The sequence below is a fragment of the Scleropages formosus genome, chromosome 3 (genome assembly GCF_900964775.1).
Source record: "Scleropages formosus chromosome 3, fSclFor1.1, whole genome shotgun sequence".
In the NCBI taxonomy this organism is placed as follows: domain Eukaryota; kingdom Metazoa; phylum Chordata; class Actinopteri; order Osteoglossiformes; family Osteoglossidae; genus Scleropages; species Scleropages formosus.
In genome coordinates this window covers 22,665,486-22,687,906 of record NC_041808.1, presented here as the reverse complement: position 1 = coordinate 22,687,906, position 22,421 = coordinate 22,665,486, and the positions used below count along the sequence as shown (strand labels likewise).

Here is a 22,421-nt window from a genome sequence, read left to right as displayed (position 1 = left end):
GTCTGTCTGATGTTTCAAAGCTTTCTCACCTACTGGCTGCTTCAAGTACCCTCACAGAATTTCAGTAGGGTAAGATCTTGGCTTTGACTTGGTTATTCCATAACCCTCCACTTCTTTCTAAGCTATTCTTCTGTGAATTTGCTTGAGTGTTCTGGGTCATTGTCTTGCACAAAGGTCCACGTAAGGTTCAGCTTCAGCTTTTTTGACATCTGGCCTCACATTCTCCTTAAGTACTCTCTCGTACAATGTAGAATTCATGGTTGACTACCAAAAGCAGCCTCAAAACATAGCTACCCCCACCATGCTTTACAGTTGGTATGAGGTTCTTTTGGTCAAAGGCAGTTTTTGTATTTATCCAGCCAAACAGGTCTACCTCATGCTCCCTCTCATTCATTCAGAACACTGTTCCAATAGTCCTGATCTTCACTTGGGTGTTGGGTATATTAAGTTTTGAGACTTCGCATGTCAGGTGAAGGTGTGTGGTCTCCTTCAGATGGTTGACATACAATTTGACACTGACAGAGGTAAGATTTCTTTGGAAAACTTTTGATGTTATTTTGGAGTTCATGGAGTTCTTGGTACACCATCTTTCAGTCAGCTCTTGGACTGAACTTGGTGAGACAACCTGCTCTGGGTAGACTGCCAGTGGTTTGACATTTTATCTGTTAACAGATGGTCTTTCAGACTGACTACAAATTGCTTGGAAATTACTAAAAACCCTTTTAAGACTCATAGGCATCTTTCTTCTCAGGGCTGCAGAGTGTTGTTTTGATCTTGGTATGATATAGCCACAAACCCCAGTTACTAAGACCAAACCATACTAGAGGATTTTGTTCTAATTCTTTTGCATTTATGTCATTACATTCAGGGACACGGTGGCATAGTGGGCTTGGCCAGGTCCTGCTCTCTGGTGGGTCTGGGGTGGGCTGCGGCAGACTGGCGTTCCATCCTGGGTGCGTCCCTTCCCGTTGCAGCCTGTGTTGCCAGGTTAGGCTCCAGCTCTCCGCGACCCCACTTGGGACAAGTGGTTTCAGACAGCGTGCGTGTGTCATTACATTCAAGATACACAGGACAAGATGCTACACCCCATGCATAAAGTTAAATTTAACTTTAAAAAGTACAAATCAATGCAAAATTTGATTTTTTTTTTAAAATTAGGTCAACTATTAGTAGTATTCAAATATCCTTAGTATTCAAATATCCTTTAGTCAAAAAATATAAAGACGACAAAGCTTTTTGTGTGGTTTACTAACTTTTTCACACCACTGTACACACACAAGACAGAGCTGTGCAGAGGATGACAATGAATGAGGCCAACTGCAGTGTAATGGAGGATCACATGGGAAGAATGTATTAAAAAACAAGTTTCACCTTACATGCCAGTTGTCTGGCTAATGGTAAACTTTCACAAAACACAGAAGTGATTAATACAGCATAATAAACATTTTCATTTTTTTAAAAAAGATAAAGCAAATTTGGTTGGTAGTTTTTGTAAGTTTGTAATGCACAATTTGTACTTTCTATGAGATGTGCGTCACTGGAGAAAAGCATCTGCTAAATGAATAAATATAAAGTATAATATAGATGTAAAAATACCTTGGGTGGAATCACACAGCTCTGTACAGCTCTGAGATGCTGTACACCACCCCTCTTCCTCTACCCCCAAAGCAACATTTCACTTTCTATTCTATCTAAGGGGTTTCTAATACCTCACAGCCTCCACCACCTCTCTGCTACTACTCATTTTTAAAAAATTGAAACAGATCTTAAAATAGAAAAAGTTGACCTTTAAACCAGAAATAACCACCTGTTATGGAGATTGCCATAAGGTAAGAATGACCATAAATGAATATCATTAAGAAAAAAAAAAAAACTGTGATCAGATATAACGCTGTTTACAAAACTCTTAAATACTGCAAACAAGAGATTTGATTAAGATAAATCCAAATGTGGTTATTCCACTGCACTACTACTGAGTTTTGAAATAGTTAGAAGAAAAAAATGAATATAAAAAATGTGTGTCCATCTTTCAAAATGTCTTTTATTACAAACTGTAACGGTCGCTTTCACATTTGTTGTGTTGTTGGGACAATTTTACTTTCATCTATTATGAAACAAGATTTGAAGGAAAAAATAAAACTTAGTCTTGAAGACTATTTTGAAGCACACTTTCTTCAATTACACCGAAAACTCCAAAACCATATATTCCCAAGAGTTAACTAACAGTATTTACAATATAAATGAGAAAATGTTTGGGACACCATTACCATTTGAAGCACTGACCCCTTATTCAATGAGCTTCTTTGCCTTGAAGAAGCGGCGCAAGTAGAACACCTGCCAGGTGGCAAGACCAATGAGGCAGCACATGGAGAAGATGCTGAAGTACAGGACACGTGTGTTTGTAGATTCTGGGTAAAAGGCACAAAAAAAAAAAAAAAAAAACAGCTCAAGAAGGCAGTGAGGATACCAGCAACATAGTCATTCTCTTCTACTTTATGGCACAAAATGGAAAAAAAACTGGCAGATTCAAAACTAACAAATACTGAAAAATGTGACATTACATTTCTTTTTCAAACTATGTTCAGTACTTTACTGTGGTCTTATTACAAATACTATAGGAAACAGTTATTACAGTAATTTTAATTTTTAAAACTTCAGTTTCAGATTTCCAACTCAAGGTTTGTCAATTCCCATGCAAGACCACAAAAATTTTTACCATTTTGAGGAAATTTAATTGGATATACTGAAAGTGCTCTATCTCCTAGACATAGTTTTAAATACTGACAAATGTATTCCCAGTTAAGTGCTTTGTGTTTTTTTATTCGATCAATACAATTGAGGTAAAGTGTCTAATATAATTATTCAAATTGAAAACTACCAATAAAAAAACAGGTGTATATCATCAAGTACCTACCCAGGTAACAGCATGCACTGCTTAAATGCTAAAATCATACCATTGGTATCTCTCATCTCTTCCTCGCGCTTCTTCATATAAGCAAAGTCGTTGACAATGGACTCAGAAAGGTCCTCCAGCCGACGAAGCTCCACCTCCAGGGGCTTCAGCTTTTCAACCTTGGCAATCTGTTTGGAAAGGGATAGTTGTTACTGAAAGTTCAAGACAGTAGAAACCTACCCACTTCTTCAACAGCTAATTTTACTGTTGAAAAAACTGGTTTTAAAAAAAATCTAAGAAAAAATTGATTTTAAAAAGTTAAGATTGTATGTTTCAGTCTTCAGAGGTGGGTAGCAACAAGTTACTTTTATTCTTGTGTGTTCTCCAGAGAAATTGTGCTTTTCCTATTAATTTTGATCAGTTATTTTTCATTTTACTTCAGTAGATTTGTAAAGAAAAACAGTAATTTTACTTTGTTATATTTGTCACCCTCATTTTGTTACTATTGTTCAGATTTTATCTTTAGTTTTAAGGAGGAAAAAAACTAAATCAAGTCAGTATTATAGTGAGCCATAATGTTTGTCTGAAGATTTTATCAGCTGTCAGTCTCAGTCACATTTCTGGTGAATCATTAAGAAAATACCTTCACTCTAAGCTGACTTCTTGTTGAAGTCCTTGAAAAAACCACTAGTAATAAGACCAATCAGGGTTTAGTATTGTCAAATCACTGCCAAATAATTTGTCCAAATGATTGGTACTCTCTCCTTCCATTCACGTAATACACTTTTTGTATTCTTCTCAGAGATGCACCTTGCTTTGGATGAAAGTGTCTGCTAAATTAATAAATGCCATTTTGGTTCTGAAATACCAGACCTCAGAATATAAACAATGAAAAAACAAAATTCAACCAAACAACTCTTGAAAAAAAGCTCCTGAAGTCAGTATTTACTGCTTGACCAGATTCTGCGCTGACATGGCTATGTTGCGTAAAGGGTCAATTTATTAAACAAGAGAAGCAGAGTTCAAATCCCCTTGGTCCTGCTCATGTCTCAATGTACACTGGGGTATTTATTGGGCGAGGTGTAGGGAATCATTGGTAAAACCCCACAAGACAACAGACAGGTACATGAGAAGCCACATCACAAGTGGGGATGGGGTTGGGGGGGGCGGGGGGGCTGGTTGATGTTTGTACTTTGAAATCTCTTAAGTGTCTGCAAGCAAACAGGTAGTGTTAAAATTATATGCACAGACATAGTGAGATGTAAGGCTTCTGTATGCATTACCCAAGCACTATAAAATTCCAGCCTGCCAGAAACACAACCACCACACCCTTTTAAAGTGTCATAAGTGCAGTCTCAGATTATCTTGCCATTTTTTCCCCTCCTGGACCATGATTACATACATATCAATGCCAACGCAATTTAGCACCACTTCTCAGTTCCAGTGGAAGAACTTAGACTGACTTTGGTTTTGCTGGGGTTCCACATTGTGGAAGCACGTAATAGAAGCATGTTCAGCTGCTTTCAGACAGTGGAAAAGGTGCCAAACCTACACTCAGTACACGTGCAGCCATTTTTACTACAATTTTCTCAAGGTTGCAATGACACTTACCTCTTCATAGTTCTTTGCCTCAACACCATGCTTCATGTCCAAGTTTACTATCTGATCCGGAACTCGACCAGTGCCTGAGTTATGGAAAGTGATGCTTTTGGTGATAAAGCCAAAAACATGACATTTTAAACCCATTTCACAAAAACAATAACCCCAACATGCTCTCAGTCCAAACTGCTGTCAAAATGAAGTTTGATAGACATTACACTTACCTTTTGGAAATCTACTCTCAAAGCACACTTCAAACATGTCATAGTCCTCCGTGGTGAAAGCAAACTTCCCTTTCGTTGCATCTTCTTTAGAATATAGAATGTGACCAGAAGAGTCAGTAATCTTGAAAGGAAAAAAAAAAAAATTAAAGAATTATAATAAACAAGAGGATGATCTTAAGATCATATTCAGATGTGCGTACAGGTGTTCCTTGACTTACCACAGATTTGTTCTGACTACCCTTGTGAGCTGACTTTGTTGCAAGTTGAAAAGCCCCTTATATTTTATGGTAAGAACCATAAGCATAAATAAATAGTTCACAAGCTTGAACGCTACAGTGTATAGAAGCCCTTTATATTTTTCACACATTATTCATGCTAAAATAATAGAGTGCAATACTACAATAAAACTTTTATGCTGCGCTGTGATTTTCACTTTTTTCTAAATTATTCCTTTTCACTTTCTTTTCAGCTTGCCAGCCATTTTAAGTGAAAAGTAACTTGAAGGGAATGACAAATTAAAAGTTTTGTAAACAAATGCAGTCACTGCTTCATACCCTAATTATCACAATGTTATCCAGCATGTGGAGCAGTCATTATGAGACATTAAGACCAAAGCTTGGGACTAACATAAAATAATCAGGAACATCATCATAAATCTCACATGCTGTAACTGGAGGACTAACTGTATTAATGCTACCATGAAAAGTACCATAAAATGGACCATAACATTACTTTTATGCAGCTACTTGTGTGATGCACACTGGTTCATATAGTGGAAAGTAAACTATCTGTACTTAGAATCAAACATCTGCATCTAAGTCATTCTTTCTGCTGATGTAATGCACACATTGTTTTTCTCCTAGATGTACCTTGCTTTGGAGAAAAGCATCTGCCACATGAATAAATGTAAAGCCTTAGCATCTGTACAATATATAGATTATATGCATATGACTGGTTTCAGATGGAAGACCATATTTTTTAATTGCACAGAACTGAAAAAGCAACACACAGTGCATTGTACCAATTAAGAAAATTAATACTTGGATTTAGACTAAGTTTTAAACAAGCATTTATATGGGTGGCTAATTAGCTTCTGAACCATGATTTACATTTCATTCATTAATTCAGACACTTTCACATAAAACAACTAAGAGTGTGAAGTTATTGACACAACTTTATCCATTTATACAGTGGAATTATTTTACTTCATCAATACAACGTAAGTTGGTCGCAGGCGAGACAGCAGGCGGCATCTGCTCTTAACCACTACGCCCCCTGCTGGAGGACACTATTTATACACTAGATAGCAAGTTCAAACGAGCGGAGCAAAAAAGAACATTTCTTATGCTTTTCCTTGTCTAGGAGCACTTACATGATTTACATGATTTAGTACAGCTTTTCCTCCAAACGACTTGCAATAGTGTTATGAGCCCACACACCTTATTCACCAAGGTGACTTACTGTCTTACACTGTTAGATACACTACTACACTCGGCTGAACCTTCCTTCACTCAATCATATTATGTGTGTGTTGCGTGTGTCAATTTCGCAACTCACACACACTCCGAGTCCGTGGGTTTTTAAAACAGCTCATCTTTGAACACCTTTCTTTCTCATTTAGACTTTCGAGCATAAACCGGCAGCACTACGACGAACAAAAAAAGCCAACGGAGAATTTGAAGTGGCTCGTAAGGCACGAGGACAAATTTCCTGCCCGCCTCTTTCTCACACAGACCCGCGCGCGCCGCGGGCCGCGCGACCCACCTTCAGGTTCGTCTTCGTGTTCGGCTGCTCGCTCACTTCGTACTCTCCGGTGACGAGCACGTCCTTGTGGATCTCCTCCCGCAAACACTTCCTGGAGTTCACCGGTAAGTAGAAAGAAATCGAAGAGACACACTGAAACACAGCAAGCAGAAGGAGCAAAGCGCAAAGCCGAGCCATAATCGCCTGCAAGTTACACATCACACTCCGCCACCGTAACCCTTGACAGCGCCGCTCGCCACACGCTAAATGATAAGTCGAGCGCCCCCACTGTCGAGGAGGTGAAAGGAACTTTAAAGGACATCATTATTTAGGATGGCCCCTGCTCGCAATAATCAAGCTCTCAAGAGATACTTGGAAGACGAGGTTCTGAAGAACGTCCTTAAATGTGGATTTCCCGTAATGCTATATGGATGGAAAAGTCGGACTTTGTAGACTGCTTTGAACTGTGGTGCTGGAGGAGACTTTTAAGGACACCAATGACGCATAACACGAGACCAGAGTTCCTATTAAAAACATAAATTATAGTTTACTACCTGACTTAATGCCACCAGTCTTTTCATTCTGTATCTTAAAGGTTTTCCTTCTGTCGTACTCGTAGTATCTCATTGTGGACTGTAAAGTTAGACAAAGCAGTGTAGTAATAATAATAAAAAAGACTCAAAACAATTGCGACTTCGACTGACAAACAGTGACCCCAAGAGGCTGTTTGTATTACTGCTTTGGGCAAATAGTTTTATTGTGTGATCGTCCAGCAGGAGGCGATAGAATCAGTCGAAAGGGGAACTTAATTTGTTGTAACCGAAGCATCTTTATACACGTTCTTATGTTATATACGCACATTGTAGTGTTATAGACAATAGGAAAAGACTGTCGAGTGTTAAGTGTAAAGCGTTAAGGCTTTAAAGAAGATGTAAATGAGACGAGATGAGTGTATAAAAATGGTGGCAAACCCAAAAGACGCCCAAAAAATGCAAATAGGTGCAGTGCGCGTGTGAGGGTTCTATTATTGCTGTTCGGAGAAGAGGATGAGCCTGAGGCCATGATGATGATGATGCAGATGATGCAGGGCGAGCGCAAAAGACTGGGTCCCGCTGTGTTGCTCAGGCTGCACGGCAGCGTCTATTCACAGGCGCGATCCCACTACTGAGCGGCACGGGGGCTTTGACCTGCTCCGTTTCCGACCTGGGCCGGTTCACCCCTCCTTAGGCGACCTGGTGGTCCCGGGCTCCCCCAGGAGCACCATATCGATACCGAGCTTAGTGCGGACACCCGATCGGCATAGTCCGCTGCAGCACAGAACTCCTGAGCTCAAGCGATCCGCCAGCCTCAGCCTCCCGGTAGCTTGGATTACAGGCGCGCGCCACCGCGCCCGGCGAAGAGCGCCGGCCCCTTTCGAGCACTTGTCCTGTGCGCCGCTCTGACGTCACGCGCTAGTCGCGCGCGCACGCGCACAGCGCCCCTAGTGGCAGCCCCGCCGCAACTGCAGCGAAGCGCGTGGAGGAAACTAGCTCGCTCGCTCTCTCTCTCTCTCTCTCTCTCTCTCTCTCTCTCTCTCTCTCTCTCTCTCTCTCTCTCCACTTCGCTAAATCTGTCCACTGCCGCATACTTGTACTTTTACATGCTCTACACGTACCAATGAACTCTGTGTGTCAAACATCTCACACTTGAGCCATTTCACCGAAAACCCGTCCGCAACTGTTGCTTTTGCCATCTTGCTCCTCAACGATTTTGTAATTGAAATAAACTGACCCAGTCATTCTCATTCACTCTCTGTACAACAGATGCTGGGCTTTTGTGTAATATTTTAATTTAATCTATAGGCTATAGTAATAATTCTGTCAAATATTAACTTTTTTTTTGGTCAATTGCAAGACTAAGAAAGGTAACAGAGCAATAGTAAACATAAATCAGATTAGCGTTCTATCAGCTGTTGCACCACAGGCTGTGTTTGAGAAGACACACACTCGACTGTGGCAGCACTGTTCGTCACATGTTTAGTCTGATTTCAGGGTGTTTCCTCACTTATGCCATGGTACATGGTAGCAAACGTGCAGACGAGCACAGCTTTCATTCACTTCCTGCTATGTTACAGTAAGCAGGTGAAGTACCAACTGGTTCAAGAGAAATACACAGCTGAAAAGATGTTTACATGTCCTCAAGTTCACCTGAATACTTCATCAGCAGTGTAACCCATTGATTTCCCTTATTTTATTTTCTATTGTCTGTATAATAGTGGTGCTGACTATGTGTTCCAAAGGGATTGAGGGACCAAATTATCAAAGTCAAAAGTCAATATTATTGTCATTTCCACAGTATGTTTGGGACATACATAGGAACAATATAATGTTTCCCCTGGACCCCGAAGTGAACACAGAGGACAACATACAGTATAGTGTTACTACTACAATAATTTACAATGATGAGCTACATTAACTAAAAACACTTCAGAATAAAATGCAGTGGTATGTTCACTTCAATAAATAGAATATATTTATTCTATATATCCTACATATATATAGATTAAATAGAAATAAATATGAAAAGAAACTTTTCTTCAAAGCAACTTCCACTTTCAGGTTTGTAAATTAACCTAAAGCATTTACAATAATTTTCTCCTTTAAAGAGCTGGATAATTTTTACTGGAGCAATTCAGGGTAAGTACCTTGATCAAGGGTACTATAACAAGAGCTGAGAATGAAACCTGGGTCCTTCAGTTCCAAGGTGTCACACACCTGCTGCCACATTAATTAATGCAAGAGTTGCCAAAAGTTTAATCAGAAGCTTTATTACTGGCAAAATATAAACTCATCTCATTATATTATTATTTTGGTGAAAAAATACATATTCGAGGTCTGAAATTTTACATTTATTTCACAAACATTGCACTTTGATTTTGTAACATGAATTAAAGGGTTACTTCACAGGGTCATGAATGACATGAATTACATCTTTGCCAATGTGAGAACTGATCACTGATTTCTTCTGAAAGGTGTGTGTCAAGTGTAAGGCAACAAAGGAAACGATTCACCATTATGCAATATACATACATTATAATCTATTCATTCATTCTCAATAACATCTTAGCCAACCAAGCTGATAGTGATCCAGAACCCAGCCCAGGAAGTAAATTTCATTGGGCAGGATACAGCTTGCATGAGTTTGCAGTGAGCTGTAGATGTATCATTAAATCATTGCATCATTCACTGTACACTGTAAAAATGCACATACAAGATGGCAAAGGGAAGTACAACATGACAAATTAGATTAATATCTTGAGTCAGTTATATAGAAAGTATGACATTTCTGCACACTTGTGCTACCACTAAAAATAATTTAAATTGTGAAAACCTTGTACTTAACTCAGGCAGAACAGAGGTACAGCAGGTAGACAGACAGAACCTGATCTGTCTGTTTGCACATGGGTGCAAATCTGGATCACTTTCTGGAATCTGAATGTTCTCCTTACGTTTACATAGGTTTCTTACCACATTCCAAAGATCTGCTTTGGGTAAACTGGCAACTCCGAATTACTGATTGCGTGTGTTACATTGCTCTGGTGTATACAGTTGTGCTCGTGTGTCATTTCTTCCATTTGAAAACTATATCTTACTGTAGCTTGAGGTAGGACCATGTCTTCCAAAATCCTTTTATAACCCTTTCCAGTTACAGCTCTTCATACAAGGTCTTATGAAATCTCTTTTAATCAGGCCATAAAGCACTTGAGTAAAATTACATTGTGAAGAAGTTAACCACTATGGTTTTTTTAATATAGCAGGGCAAGCCAAACCCACATCTAAACTGATTGGAACATCTGACACATTGATGGAATACCTGACTCCAATTACCTTCTTTCTAAGACATCAGTATCCCAGAGGTTTGTATACTTTTTTGGTGAATGGTCTTAATTATTCAAACAACTTGTTCAGTAATGATATACCAGTGTAAAATATTGCCTGTGTCGTTCGCTAAATAATATTTATTAGTGTGACTTAGATGAAGATCAGGTTGCATTTTAGGATGCATTCATGCAGAAATCCAGATACTTCCAAACTTTTTCTCACAACTGTAAATGAGGAAATGATTGTAGGGGCTTCAGTATATGTAGCATTGTGAGTCACGTAAGACAAAGGTGTCCACTGAATACTAAACACTGCACATTGCTGATAACTTACATGTGCTGTACAGTGGCATTTTGAAAATTGAAAGACTGGTCCTTTTGGACATGTCTTGACTTTTACCAAGTTCAACAAACAACTGTTGTCCGAACAGACATTGCTCAACATCGTGATACAGAGTAGCTGAGTGTTAAAGGTAGAAATGTGCAGCAATTATTCAGAAAACACAGCTTTGTTCTGAAGGTATGCACACATGTTCTGAACCCCTTGTCCCATACAGGGTTGTGGGGTGCTGGAGCCTAACCCAGCAGCTCAGGGCATGGGGCTGGAGACACACACCCAGGGCAGGATGCCAGTCTGTTGCAAGGCACCCCAGGTGGGACTTGAACCCCAGACCCACTGGAGAGCAGGACCTGGTCCAACCCACTGCGCCACCACATCCCCCCCTCCAAAGATATGCATCACCCTCAGTTTGTTCATGTGTTTTGCACTTTGCCATGCTATTTTTTATTTTTATTTTAAAATGAGCACAACCAGAAGGATTCAGTTTATAACAATGCTTTTGCATTTACTTTGTGGAAATTTTCTCATCATCCTCTTTTGACTGACTTCTATGTGGAGTTTTATATTCAAGTGTATTAAATTGCTCCTCCTCTTCCAAGTACAGGTATACATGCAGTTTATAGGGTTATATAATAATCCGAGTGATGTCCCGTGCAGGGTTGTAACCCCCTCGGCCAAGTGCCCAGTGCTTCCCCGATAGGCTCCAGTTCACTGCTATCCTGCTCAGGACAAGAAATTGGGCATATGGAGACAGTACTACTGAATTTCACACACACTATGTACGTCAGACCTTATATTTCTCCTTTTCTCAATTTGTGAATGGCCTGTCACTGTGTGTGTGTGTGTCTAAATCCTACCTCCCTGGTCAGCAATACTAGGCTATTTTACAATATTTGTCTTTATGAAAAGCTATAGATAACAGCTTATATAATCGTTAAGCTATCTTCAAAAAGCAGTGCGCTTAAAAGCTAGCCAGCCTTCTGTTTGCCTAAGACAATTCTGAACCACACATTCGGTGGACATTTTCCATTCGCAAAACCAGCTGCTTGCTTAAGCAACTTCCGGAAATTTCCAGCGTGCGGCGGAGCAAATCCGTATTTGGTCACGGAAATAAACGTCATTACGCTTGCGTAGTGGGGTAATACGAAGGCGGGGTAGGTACTGACGTCAGCAGCGTAGCACTTGACGCTAACCTTTGCGCTGGAGTGGGCAAACAGTCGTAATCCTGGTTTCGAGGATGCGGAAGTGAAACGGTAACTAGTGAGTTCCTTGTTAGGTTTGGTGCATTTGGGTTATTAAATAATGCCCACCACACCCCTTTTGGAAGTCAGTATATATTGTGTCTACGGATACCAATGACTTTCATACTTTTATTAGGCATGTGCACAATGAGTTATTGCTTTTCACAAACACTCCTATACGCTCTTACATAGAAAAATAGACAATAAATATTAAATACAATTCATGTACAGTACAGCTATTCACATTCATTGAAAATATTTTAGTTTTTTTTTTACTGGAACAGAACAACTAGTATTCAGCAGAAATTAATATAATAGCATGACATTACATGCAAAACTTGAACATGTTTGATTGGACAAACACTTTTTCCTCAGCTTTTTGAGAGGCAGCCATGACTGCTTTAAGTAAAACTGTTCAGGGTTAACATGGAGAAGCTCCAAGATTGTCCACAAGCTTCAGACCATTACCCCCCAGGCACCTGCTCAAGGCCTCACAAGGAGACCAAGGTGGGTGGATTGCGGGAGTCTGACGACTGGTCACTGTTGCCACTCTCTCTCTGGTGGGCTCCCCGGCAGGTGGCGAGAGGTTCTGCCTCAGGATATGTAAAGGTAGATGCGTAAGTGGTGCAGGCAGGGGTGCACGTCACTACAGGGGTGCACAGAGGCTCCAAGTCCCCCATGGCAGGAGTGTAAAGGGGTTCCCAGTCTTGGGTATAGAAAGAGCTTGACAAGTCAATATCAGGGACAGCTTGCGATGTTTCTACTGCTGTACTTCTCAGTGACTCCAGGAGGTCCAAGGATTCCTCTAAGGAGGCATCCAATTCCGACATTGCCGCTGTGGAGGAATTGCCCAAGGCAGGAGTGGCAGCAAAAGGGGCTTGTTTGGAGAAGGCTGTGGCAGGTTCTAAGCATGATGTAACCAAAGTGGTGTTGTCATGTTCAGTACTCAGCTCATTGGAGTCAGTGTCCATTTCTGATGCAACTTTGCAGACAGGCTTATGGGCCAACAGAATAAATTCCAGTTTCTCTTTTTCCTTCAACAGATCGGCAATTTCTGTTTGCAAAGCAGATTTCTCATCTTCCAGAGTGTCAGTTTCCTATGATGGTAGAGGAAACAACAGAAGTTAAGTTTTGTACACACACACACAAAAAAAAAAAAAAAAAAATTTGACTTTTTTTTATCTGGAAAAATACTTACAGCTTGCAGCACTTCTGTTAATTCTCGCCGTCTGTTACGGCATTTTGCTGCTGCCATCTTGTTTCTCTCCCTGCGAATCCTTTTCTTTTCTTCCTCCTCAGGGGAAAGCTGTGAAACAGACAATTAAGTCAGTTAGATGTGACAGTCTTTCAAGTGATTCCAATTCACCAGGTAATGGAGCATTTGCCTTCTGACATAATTTATCAGATTAATTACCTGCTCCATTCTCCCTCTCCTGGAGGTAGTGTGACTTCTAGAAGCCACCGTCTTGATCATCCCCTGTGGGTTGTGGACTGGGTTCGGTCCCTTGGTTCTGTATGGAGCGAGTCTGTTGTAGGAGGCGGCCCCAGGTGATGGCAGGCTGGTAGGCTGGAGCATCCACTGCAAGTGTGGGCTTGTGGAAACCTCAGTGACTGTCGGGGTGAACGTGTCCCCTACATTTGTGAAGCCCTGAAGAGAGGGAAAAAGCCAGCATAAATAACATGCAAAGCTGTATTCAAGCTTGTATTGTAAATAAAGACTTAATGCTGTTACACTGAAATACAGTATGACACTAAGATCTCCATGTGCTCTGCAACTTTGCAGTGAAATGGTGTTCTGCACATACCGCAAATTGGTTCATCACCACTTTACCATCCGAATTCGGGTAAAGAGTAAAACTGTCAAGCGAGAACTAAATTATTCGGTAGCTTCAAGTATTCGTTCTTTGCCAACCTAGAAGTTTACTAGCCTAAAAAAAAAAACCTGTAAGTGTACCGTTTTTAAGCGTTAATTTCTCGTACCTGAGACTGAGAGCCAGGAGAGTTCAAGCTGCAGTAGGAGCCGAGCGCCGACGGGTACTGGCGGAAGCTTTCCCCGCCTGGAGAACCAGCGCTGGAGCGGGAGGAGGAATCGTAGTCCAGACAAGTGGCGAACATTGTCCTAGGCTAATGGTGGTCCAGAAGGAAGGAGCGCTGTCCAGGAAAGCGCGAGCGGTGATTTCGCTGTTGCGCGTTTCCCCTCTTCAGTAGAAAAACTACGTTCCGATCCCAGAGCTACGCGCTTCAGTCTGACTGAAAGCTGTGGCAGTGGAGCTTTTATACATTTCCTCTGCCTATGGGAAAAAAATAAAAAGAATGTTATGACAACCGATTTGGGTTCGCAAACAAACTGTGGGGAGGGACTTTCGTGAGTCGATGTATATAATATATATATATCACAATAAAGTAACAAAACATTTGCATACACACATTTACTGACGCTCATTTAGAATAGTAATTTAATACTCTATATCTTATTAGGACATATTTTTAGCACAAAGTGTAAACAAAAACAATATCTACCCAGTCTGAACATTTGGAATATTCCGTGAAGGGAATCCCATACGTAATTATCCATATATGGGTGCATCCTGTGAACGGGGCGGGTCACTGCTGGGAATCCTGCCGAGCGCCTCGAGACTCGGAAGAGCGCATCCAATTGGTGGAAAGACACAACGTCACCTTCAGGAGGCAGATTGGCGAGAAACTTTGTGCCTTCACAGAGCTTGAGGTTTTTGACAGCAGTCTGCAGACAGTGAAACGATTACATAAACATGACGACAGGACAAAGTACATATAGTTATTGTAGTAGTTATAATTATAAATATGAATACGTAATCTGGATGTTAATGCCAATTGCTCCAAGAACACCTGCAAGTAGTAACAATAATTCAATATAAGACAAGCAATTTTTATAGTAGTTAGGATGTGTTTTTTATATGGTTAGTTGATTCATGTACAGCAGACATTATTTATATGCAGTTTGTGTGACTTTAGCTCTATTGTATTATTGATCAGGAATAGTGGTCTTCAAAGCGCTATCCTAAATGAGCTCTGTATTCTTAATCCACAGACCAGAGAATACTTTTTAAAATGCAGTGCAGTCCTGTACCGGGTTTTATCAGTGGACCATTATTGTAACGTTATACGTAAGAGACACTGTGACATTTTAATTTTTTCAAATGCAGTGTCTCGTTCTCTCGTACACATTTATATGTATGTCAAATGTTCTAAAAATGCATGCTTTACAGCCACTTGATTTCAGAGTTTAAGGTATTGAAGACAGCTCAGGTGCTGTCAGACTGTGTTAATTACATCATCTCATATCATCTGAAACCGCTTGTCCCATACGGGGTCGCGGGGAGCCGGAGCCTACCCGGCAACACAGGGCGAAGGGCCAGGGGGGGAGGGGACACACCCAGGAGGGGACGCCAGTCCATCGCAGGGCACCCCAAGCGGGACTCGAACCCCAGACCCACCAGAAAGCAGGACCCGGTCCAACCCACTGCACCACCATGCACCCCCCGTGTTAATTAAACGTTGTTAATTAAAAGCTGCTTCTCTATAGCTTTTCTATAGATTCATGCTTCTACTCCGCTATAACACTTCTTTAAAGATATTGTTACATAGTTATAATTCCCTTTTTTCCACTAAATATTGGTCGTCGTTATGGTAACGCAAGCCCCGCCCTCATGTTCATGACGTTAGAGACGCTGGAGATGATGTTGCGTTTCAGAGCGTTTAACACGAGCTGCCAATGTCCGCCGTTATAAACTCGAGTTTTGGTGTATTCTGTTTATGTCATATATAAAGGTTATTATTTAAAGTTAATCATGTGCAAGAAGAACAAGCTTGCACTGTACTCTGACCATGAAGAGTTTGGAGATTATTTCAGTGATTCTCTCAGTAAGTTTGCTAGAAAACTACTGTTTATAAAGTAAATTAGAAGAGAAACAACAGTTTTCTGAATATTTGCATACACGGGAAAGGAGACCGTCTTGGTTTCGGCCTCAAAATAGTCAGTATCATGTGATAAAAATAATGTTTATTTACATTTGGGAGAAAGTGTTTGGAAGACTAGGAGCTGTGACTTGATAATGATACTCTCGATGCTGTATTGCAAATTGTATTAATCTACCGGTTCCCCGTGACCCCGTATGGGACAAGCGGTTCTGAAAATGTGTGTGTGTGTGTGTGTAGTATTGTCTTCTTTAGCATAATTATTTAAAATTAACATGAAATTGACTCAATGTCTCAATGTTACATTTTTTGCTTGATAGCCATTTTATTAGCAGGTTCATTCAAAAGAAATATACGATCCAATATTTTGTCAGTACCTAATCTTGGTTTGCTATAACATATAATAGCAGCAGGTTTATCGGTCTTGGCATAAGACTCTTCATTTTAATGGGTGAAGCTATTTTAACCATAGGTAAAAGAATGAAGGGGGGCGTGGTGGCGCAGTGGGTTGGACCGGGTCCTGCTCTCCAGTGGGTCTGGGGTTCGAGTCCCGCTCGGGGTGCCTTGCGACGGACTGGCATCCCGTCCTGGGTGTGTCCCCTCCCCCTCCGGCCTTACGCCCTGTGTTGCCGGGTAGGCTCCGGTTCCCCGCGACCCCGTGAGGGACAAGCGGTTCTGAAAATGTGTGTGTGTGTGTGTGTGTGTGTGTGTGTGTGTAAGTAAAAGAATGAATCAATGATTCTACACGTCACGACAGCGAATTCGGTATTGACAGTGGATTTCTACCTCAAACAAGGCAGGGCGACTTGAAGCCTGGCGTTAAGGTATGGGAACAGGATATACCTTATATGGTCATTTGGGCTTCCCATGTGATAGGCTGGAGACGTGTGACAGGCATGTAAATTACCTCTGTCGCTGCTAATTGAGAGAAGTGCAATCATGATGCACGTGAAAACACAATGAAGAAGGCAGTAACGTGATGAAAATCGGAGGTCACAGAAACACAAAGTCACGAGCGCAACATATCAGTTACTATGCCTCTTTACCTTATTCCTGTTGCGGAAACGTGGTGATCCAGTGAAGATATAGCACAATGTAAGAACTGTAAAACAGAACACGTTTATAATAGGGATATCATCGAACAGCATCTCGTAAAAACACACAATAGACATCCCGAAGAATGAAGTCTAAACATTATCACTAATATCATTCTTTGAAGTGTATAGGAATTGTATTAAACGTAAACTCGAGCTAAATAATTTTCTCAAGGTCACTGCTTACAGCTGTATTGGTAGCCCATTCACAATTTTTCAGCGACTGCAAATTCCAAATAAACCATGTGTTCAGACATATAATACACACTTCGCGTTGCAGCGTTCGGTTTATTTCAGTTTAATTGAAACGTAAAAAGCCAAATTTCAAATTCCTGGCGACATAATAATGTGCTGCAATACAATGATTTGTTGCTCAGCCACTCGCCGAAGCCTCTCCCCTCCCCATGAATGGTACAGCCTTCGGTCACAGTTTCATTCATAAAATTCTGGCACAGTATAAAAGGGGCCGCTAGGAAAGTAACACAGCAGTTCCCGGGTTTGTAAACCTGGTGAGAGGACTTTGCGAGGAGAAGTAAGGGCAATCGGTTCCCTCGAATAGAGACCTAAGGTTATTTTTGTATGCGTGCACGCTGCTGGATGCAGCTTACTGGAGAAATCATGTTTCCTAACTTCAGCTCCGACTTAGATTCCTCATCATCCCACTGCAATACAGCATCTTCGGCCGGGGATACCCTGCCGTTTCTCCAACAGCCTCCAGCTGATGCTGTCCCCGGCGAATGTGCGCTTCCAAAAGAGGACAAGCAGGTATGAATGTATCAGTGTTATTTTTATCATTACTACAGCGTTGCTGTTACATTTCACATTACTGCAGTGTTACAGATGCCAGTCGGAATGTGTCTTAGGTGATGGCAACAGTAGCTGTCCTCTCCCGGGAATATAAATACAAGCTGTGACAGATGTGTGAGCGGACTTGCGATAAGGACTTGACATTATTATAACCCCATCATTTCATATGAGCCAAGGCACATGCACAAGAGAAGGGTTTTCATGACGACTGTGTACAAACGTACGTCCGATAGGTAGGATGTAGTCACGTTTATATTTGCATTTGCAATATTGTTTCTCAAAACAAGTTTTTGGACATTTCTTGCACCTTTTTTTCAGCCTTGATGTTACATTGGGAAACACAGCAGGTGGTCAGACAGAAATGAGTGTTAGTTTAAGGCCGATGTACGTCTACAGTTTATTTCTATAGACATCATCGTAAGACGTGTTTCTTTGATATAAAAATGTGTGCACCCTTCGCAGCATTTCAGCATCAGGACACGCCAGCAACAGTTACAAAGCCCGCTATTGAATATGATGCAGCCAGAAGTTGCGAAAAAAGTATTCATATTAGCCACACGTCTTCAAAGACGAATAAGTGTAGCTTTGTGAAATTGCATGAGATGCTTCGTTGACGCAAACGAAGTAGAAAATGGTAACAAAAAAAATAAAAATAAAATTGGAGCTTATATAAGTCAGACGTCTTTGTTTTCCTTCAATTCCATCCCATTCCATTCTTTCGAAGGAGCTGTGTAGTGAAATGGATGTCACTCGGACTCTGACAACAATCGCAATAACCCCGGAGATGCAGTGGATGGTTGAGCCTACGACGCTCGCTCCTCTCTCGGCTTCCCGCGGTCGAGCCGGACGCCACCGGGCACTTTGCTCCGTCAAGGCGACTCCCGAAGGCGGCGTCAGCAAGGGACAAACCACTAGCAGGAGGGGGAAGAACGAGCAGGTATTAAAAGAGCTCCTTTCCCGGGGGAAAAAAAAAAAAAAAAAAAAAAAATCCTCGATGCGGTTTAGTGCTGAACAGGAAATGAAAATAGCTTCACGTGGCGGTTTTCGAAGGTGTGGAACATGAATAGCAGGTGCAGCATTTGATTTGTGCGCGTGGCCCCGGTGCCTGTGCTGCCCGTTTGCCTGCCGCTCACACGCATCTGTATTCAAGTCATGGAGAGTCAGCAACAATAGTCTATATTTAGATCCACTGCAGCCAGTCTTCTCTGAGAACGAATTAGCCACAGAAGTCAAGATGGAATGGTGTGATGCTTCGAGGTAATGACTGACGCCTTTCTCCTCAACGTGAAAATAGCTGTCCCCAGAAGATGAAGAGAAAAAGAGGATCCGGAGGGAGAGGAACAAAATAGCTGCGGCAAAGTGCCGCAATCGGCGGAGGGAACTGACAGACACTCTGCAAGCTGTAAGTAAATCACAGTTTCCGTCTCAAATTAGATACTACAGGAGTGATGCTGATGTGCACAGGTTTAAGATCAAGACTCATCTGTCTTCCACTGGGTTTTTTAAGGAGACCGATAAGCTGGAAAACGAGAAGTCGGGGCTGCAGACTGAAATAGCCAGCCTTCTTAGAGAGAAGGAGCAGTTGGAGCTCATACTGGCTGCACATAAGCCGGCATGTAAAATCGTGGATGACCCGGAGGAAATTTTTCAAGAGCCCGTCAGATCCCCCCATTCATCGCCGGAAACTCCAAAGCTCCAAGAGAGCGGTGTGTCCGAGGCTCCTTCGCCGCAGGATCCGGACAGCCCTGGCTTCCCGACCACAGCCATCTCCGGGAACTCAAACATCCTGCTGTGCTCCAGTGCCGAAGAAAACATGGGTGACTTTGAGCCCACCTTGGGCTTGAAGGAGGAGCCTCTGGACAACATACTGTCTGGCATGGACAAAACCTCCACGGACACTGCACATTCGGTCCCAGACATTGACCTGAGCGGTTCCCTTGGGGTGCCCGACTGGGAGACCCTCTACAAATCTGTGTCCGGTGACCTGGAGCCCTTGAGCACCCCCATCGTGACCACCACTCCCAGCTGCAGCTCGTACCTGTCATCGTTTTCATTCACCTATCCAGAATTTGATCCGTTAGCTGACGGTGAGGAAACTCATACAGGTGGAGCGAGCAGGGTAGATTTAGCTTTAGATGTACTGAATTCTCCCACACTTTTGGCCTTGTAGTTCTGATGCCATTAGAAAAAATTAGTTGGACTATGTGTTAAGTCTTGATCCAGTCTGCAGGATCTTGCAAATTACAGGATCTCATGCAATGCAGTTTTGTGTCTGCTATGTGTTATGATCCACACCTTTGAGCAGCAGGTTTGTGTCCATTTTCCACTTGACTAAATCACCATTAACTTCTTCCAGAAACATTGCTATAGCTAAGAGCATGAGTATTGTCATAAGATACACGCTACCCATAATCTGTTACAAAAAGCATGCAGACAGGTGCCATAATATTGAAAACAGTATCTTTTGTTTTGTAGTGCTAGGTCTTTTAATGTATACCGTATGGTGACGAGAAAGCACTCCTTTGTTTGTACATAGCAAATTTATCTTAATACAAAAAACTGAATATAATTTAGCAAAATATTGACATTTTCTGTCTTGGCATACCTCAGTTGCATTGTTCAACGTGTGATATATTATGTTAAAGGTTTTGAAGTTTTCCATGAAAACATGTAATGTGCTACATAATTTATTTATATGTATTTTCACATAGTTTATTTTTTATACCTTTTCAAATTTTGACTTGTCAAATGCAAAAAATAACATTGATAATCATTGAATGGTTAATACATTAAACATCTCAACTGATGCTTCAGTAGTCATTTTTACTCTAGGTTATTCGCCAGCATGTAATTTATACGTCTCATACGACATGATAAAGTTCTAGAACCACAACTGCCAATATTTATTAGATATATTAAAATACATTTAAAGTTATGCATGAAGCATCCATGGAAATGCTTGATGTATAATTTAGCGAACAGTTATTTTTGTCTTCATTTTAAACAATTGCTGGGAAGTGCAGCGCGCAGACGTTGTCTCCGCATTCATTGTTGCATGGGTTTGTGCAGATCGGCCTGCCGACGTTCCGCAATCCTTAACATTTCTCTCAAGATGACTTGTCGTTAAAAAGATTTTGCACCTTCCAGTAACATGTCACACCACTACAGCCTTGTACTGTACTTAACAGCACACAGCACACATGATGAACCGCACGGCCCGCGCTCGTCACACACAACTTAGTAAGGGTATTTTTCCGCATCTGCGCAACACGTACACGTCAAATGGAAACCACACACTCTCTCGCGCGCTCTCTCTCTATTATACATACACGCGCAGACACACACACACACACACACACACACACACACACACACATACAGTATTATGAGAATAAGAATGTGCATTATCGATACACTCTTAACGGAACGAAGGAATATCCTCCATGTTGCATTTCTGCTCTTCGAAAGTAGGCAGGACGGCTGAGGAGCATGACGTCAGAGCCTTTCTGTATTCCGTGGCTCAAGTTGCAGCTACTTCCATGTCCATATTTGGAGGGGCTGCAGGGCTGCGCGGCGGCGACGGCGGCGGCTGCAGCTGCAGCGGCTCGAAACCTGATACGTCGACTTCTCTGGTTGGTTCTGGGAGGGTCGATCCGGCTCTGAGTGGTTATACCATACACGACATTTGTTTTGTTGCCATGGAGAAACTATTACGTCGCCTTTCTCGCTGCGTTTTGAGTTTTCCCGGAAGAAGTAAGTAAGGAACCATTTTTTTCAAAATATATTGGAAACAGGCTGTTATGCTTAGGTTCTGAACCGTTTTTTGGACCATCGTCTCGTAGAAAAATGAGCATAAATCTGGAGAAAAAATAGACTTTTTAAAGTGTAGAACAGTAATATTATATATTTAAAAATTCGACAGCATTATTTTCAAAGCAAGATCACGATCGGATCGGGCATGGCATGGTCGAGAATATATAAGGAGCCCTGGCCTGGAAATCCACTTTAATTCTCCAATCATGTGAATTTGCAGCCACTTGGAGAATTCATTGAATGGCATCATGCTCGAGAAAATGACAAAAGGTCTTTCCTGACAGTTTTTCTCTGGTTTATTAATACATGCACACAGCCAAACTGCATAGAACACCCAGCAGCATATTCAGCATTTCAGCATATTCAATTAAAACTTTCTTCTTGGTCGCTTAGTGAATACCTTAAAATACAGCCCCCTAAGAAACTATCCAGAAAAATCCATGGGTCTTTGTTGTTATATAAATGATGTAAATGGGAAAAAATTGCAGTAGGTGAGAAAAGTATAAATATTTGAGAAACCAGACTACTCAGAAACAATATCAGCTGGCATAAATACATACATGGAATGTATAATATTTTGTACAGTTTTTACCCCATGAGAATGTGCAATGTGGATGTACAATAATCTGTGTTGAATATTTTTTTGGAAAAAATTGCTTAAATACAACTACTACACCCTGAAATATGCTCTTCAGAATCTGAGTTTGAGTTAATACCCGTACATTGAATTATGAGGGATTTCTTAAGAGTGAGCTGTACAAGACACACACACACACACTTTCTGAACCACTTGTCCCATACGGGGTCGCGGGGAACCAGAGCCTAACCCAGCAACTCAGGGCGTAAGGGGA

The 22,421-nt window shown here is 41.4% G+C and overlaps 3 protein-coding genes across 3 annotated transcripts; 1 reads left to right on the top strand and 2 right to left on the bottom strand.

Annotated features, from left to right (window-relative positions):
- Window positions 1-1,014: 1,014 nt before the first annotated feature.
- LOC108936680 (transmembrane emp24 domain-containing protein 10-like) lies at window positions 1,015-6,708 on the bottom strand. The gene is made up of 5 exons (XM_018756191.2): window positions 6,481-6,708; window positions 4,717-4,837; window positions 4,505-4,578; window positions 2,955-3,081; window positions 1,015-2,408 (listed from the first exon to the last, which is right to left on the bottom strand). Exons 1-5 carry the CDS (start codon window positions 6,676-6,678, stop codon window positions 2,287-2,289), a joined length of 642 nt encoding a protein of 213 aa, XP_018611707.1. The 5' UTR covers window positions 6,679-6,708; the 3' UTR covers window positions 1,015-2,286.
- Window positions 6,709-12,390: 5,682 nt separating this feature from the next.
- LOC108936678 (proto-oncogene c-Fos-like) lies at window positions 12,391-14,165 on the bottom strand. The gene is made up of 4 exons (XM_018756188.2): window positions 13,880-14,165; window positions 13,314-13,547; window positions 13,098-13,205; window positions 12,391-12,996 (listed from the first exon to the last, which is right to left on the bottom strand). The coding sequence occupies exons 1-4, from the start codon at window positions 14,012-14,014 to the stop codon at window positions 12,391-12,393; spliced, it is 1,083 nt and encodes a 360-aa protein (XP_018611704.2). The 5' UTR covers window positions 14,015-14,165.
- A 3,285-nt stretch (window positions 14,166-17,450) lies between these two features.
- Window positions 17,451-20,193, top strand: LOC108936694 (proto-oncogene c-Fos-like). Its single transcript, XM_018756209.2, has 4 exons — window positions 17,451-17,715; window positions 18,482-18,694; window positions 19,052-19,159; window positions 19,265-20,193. Exons 1-4 carry the CDS (start codon window positions 17,530-17,532, stop codon window positions 19,925-19,927), a joined length of 1,170 nt encoding a protein of 389 aa, XP_018611725.2. The 5' UTR covers window positions 17,451-17,529; the 3' UTR covers window positions 19,928-20,193.
- The last annotated feature ends 2,228 nt before the right edge of the window (window positions 20,194-22,421 follow it).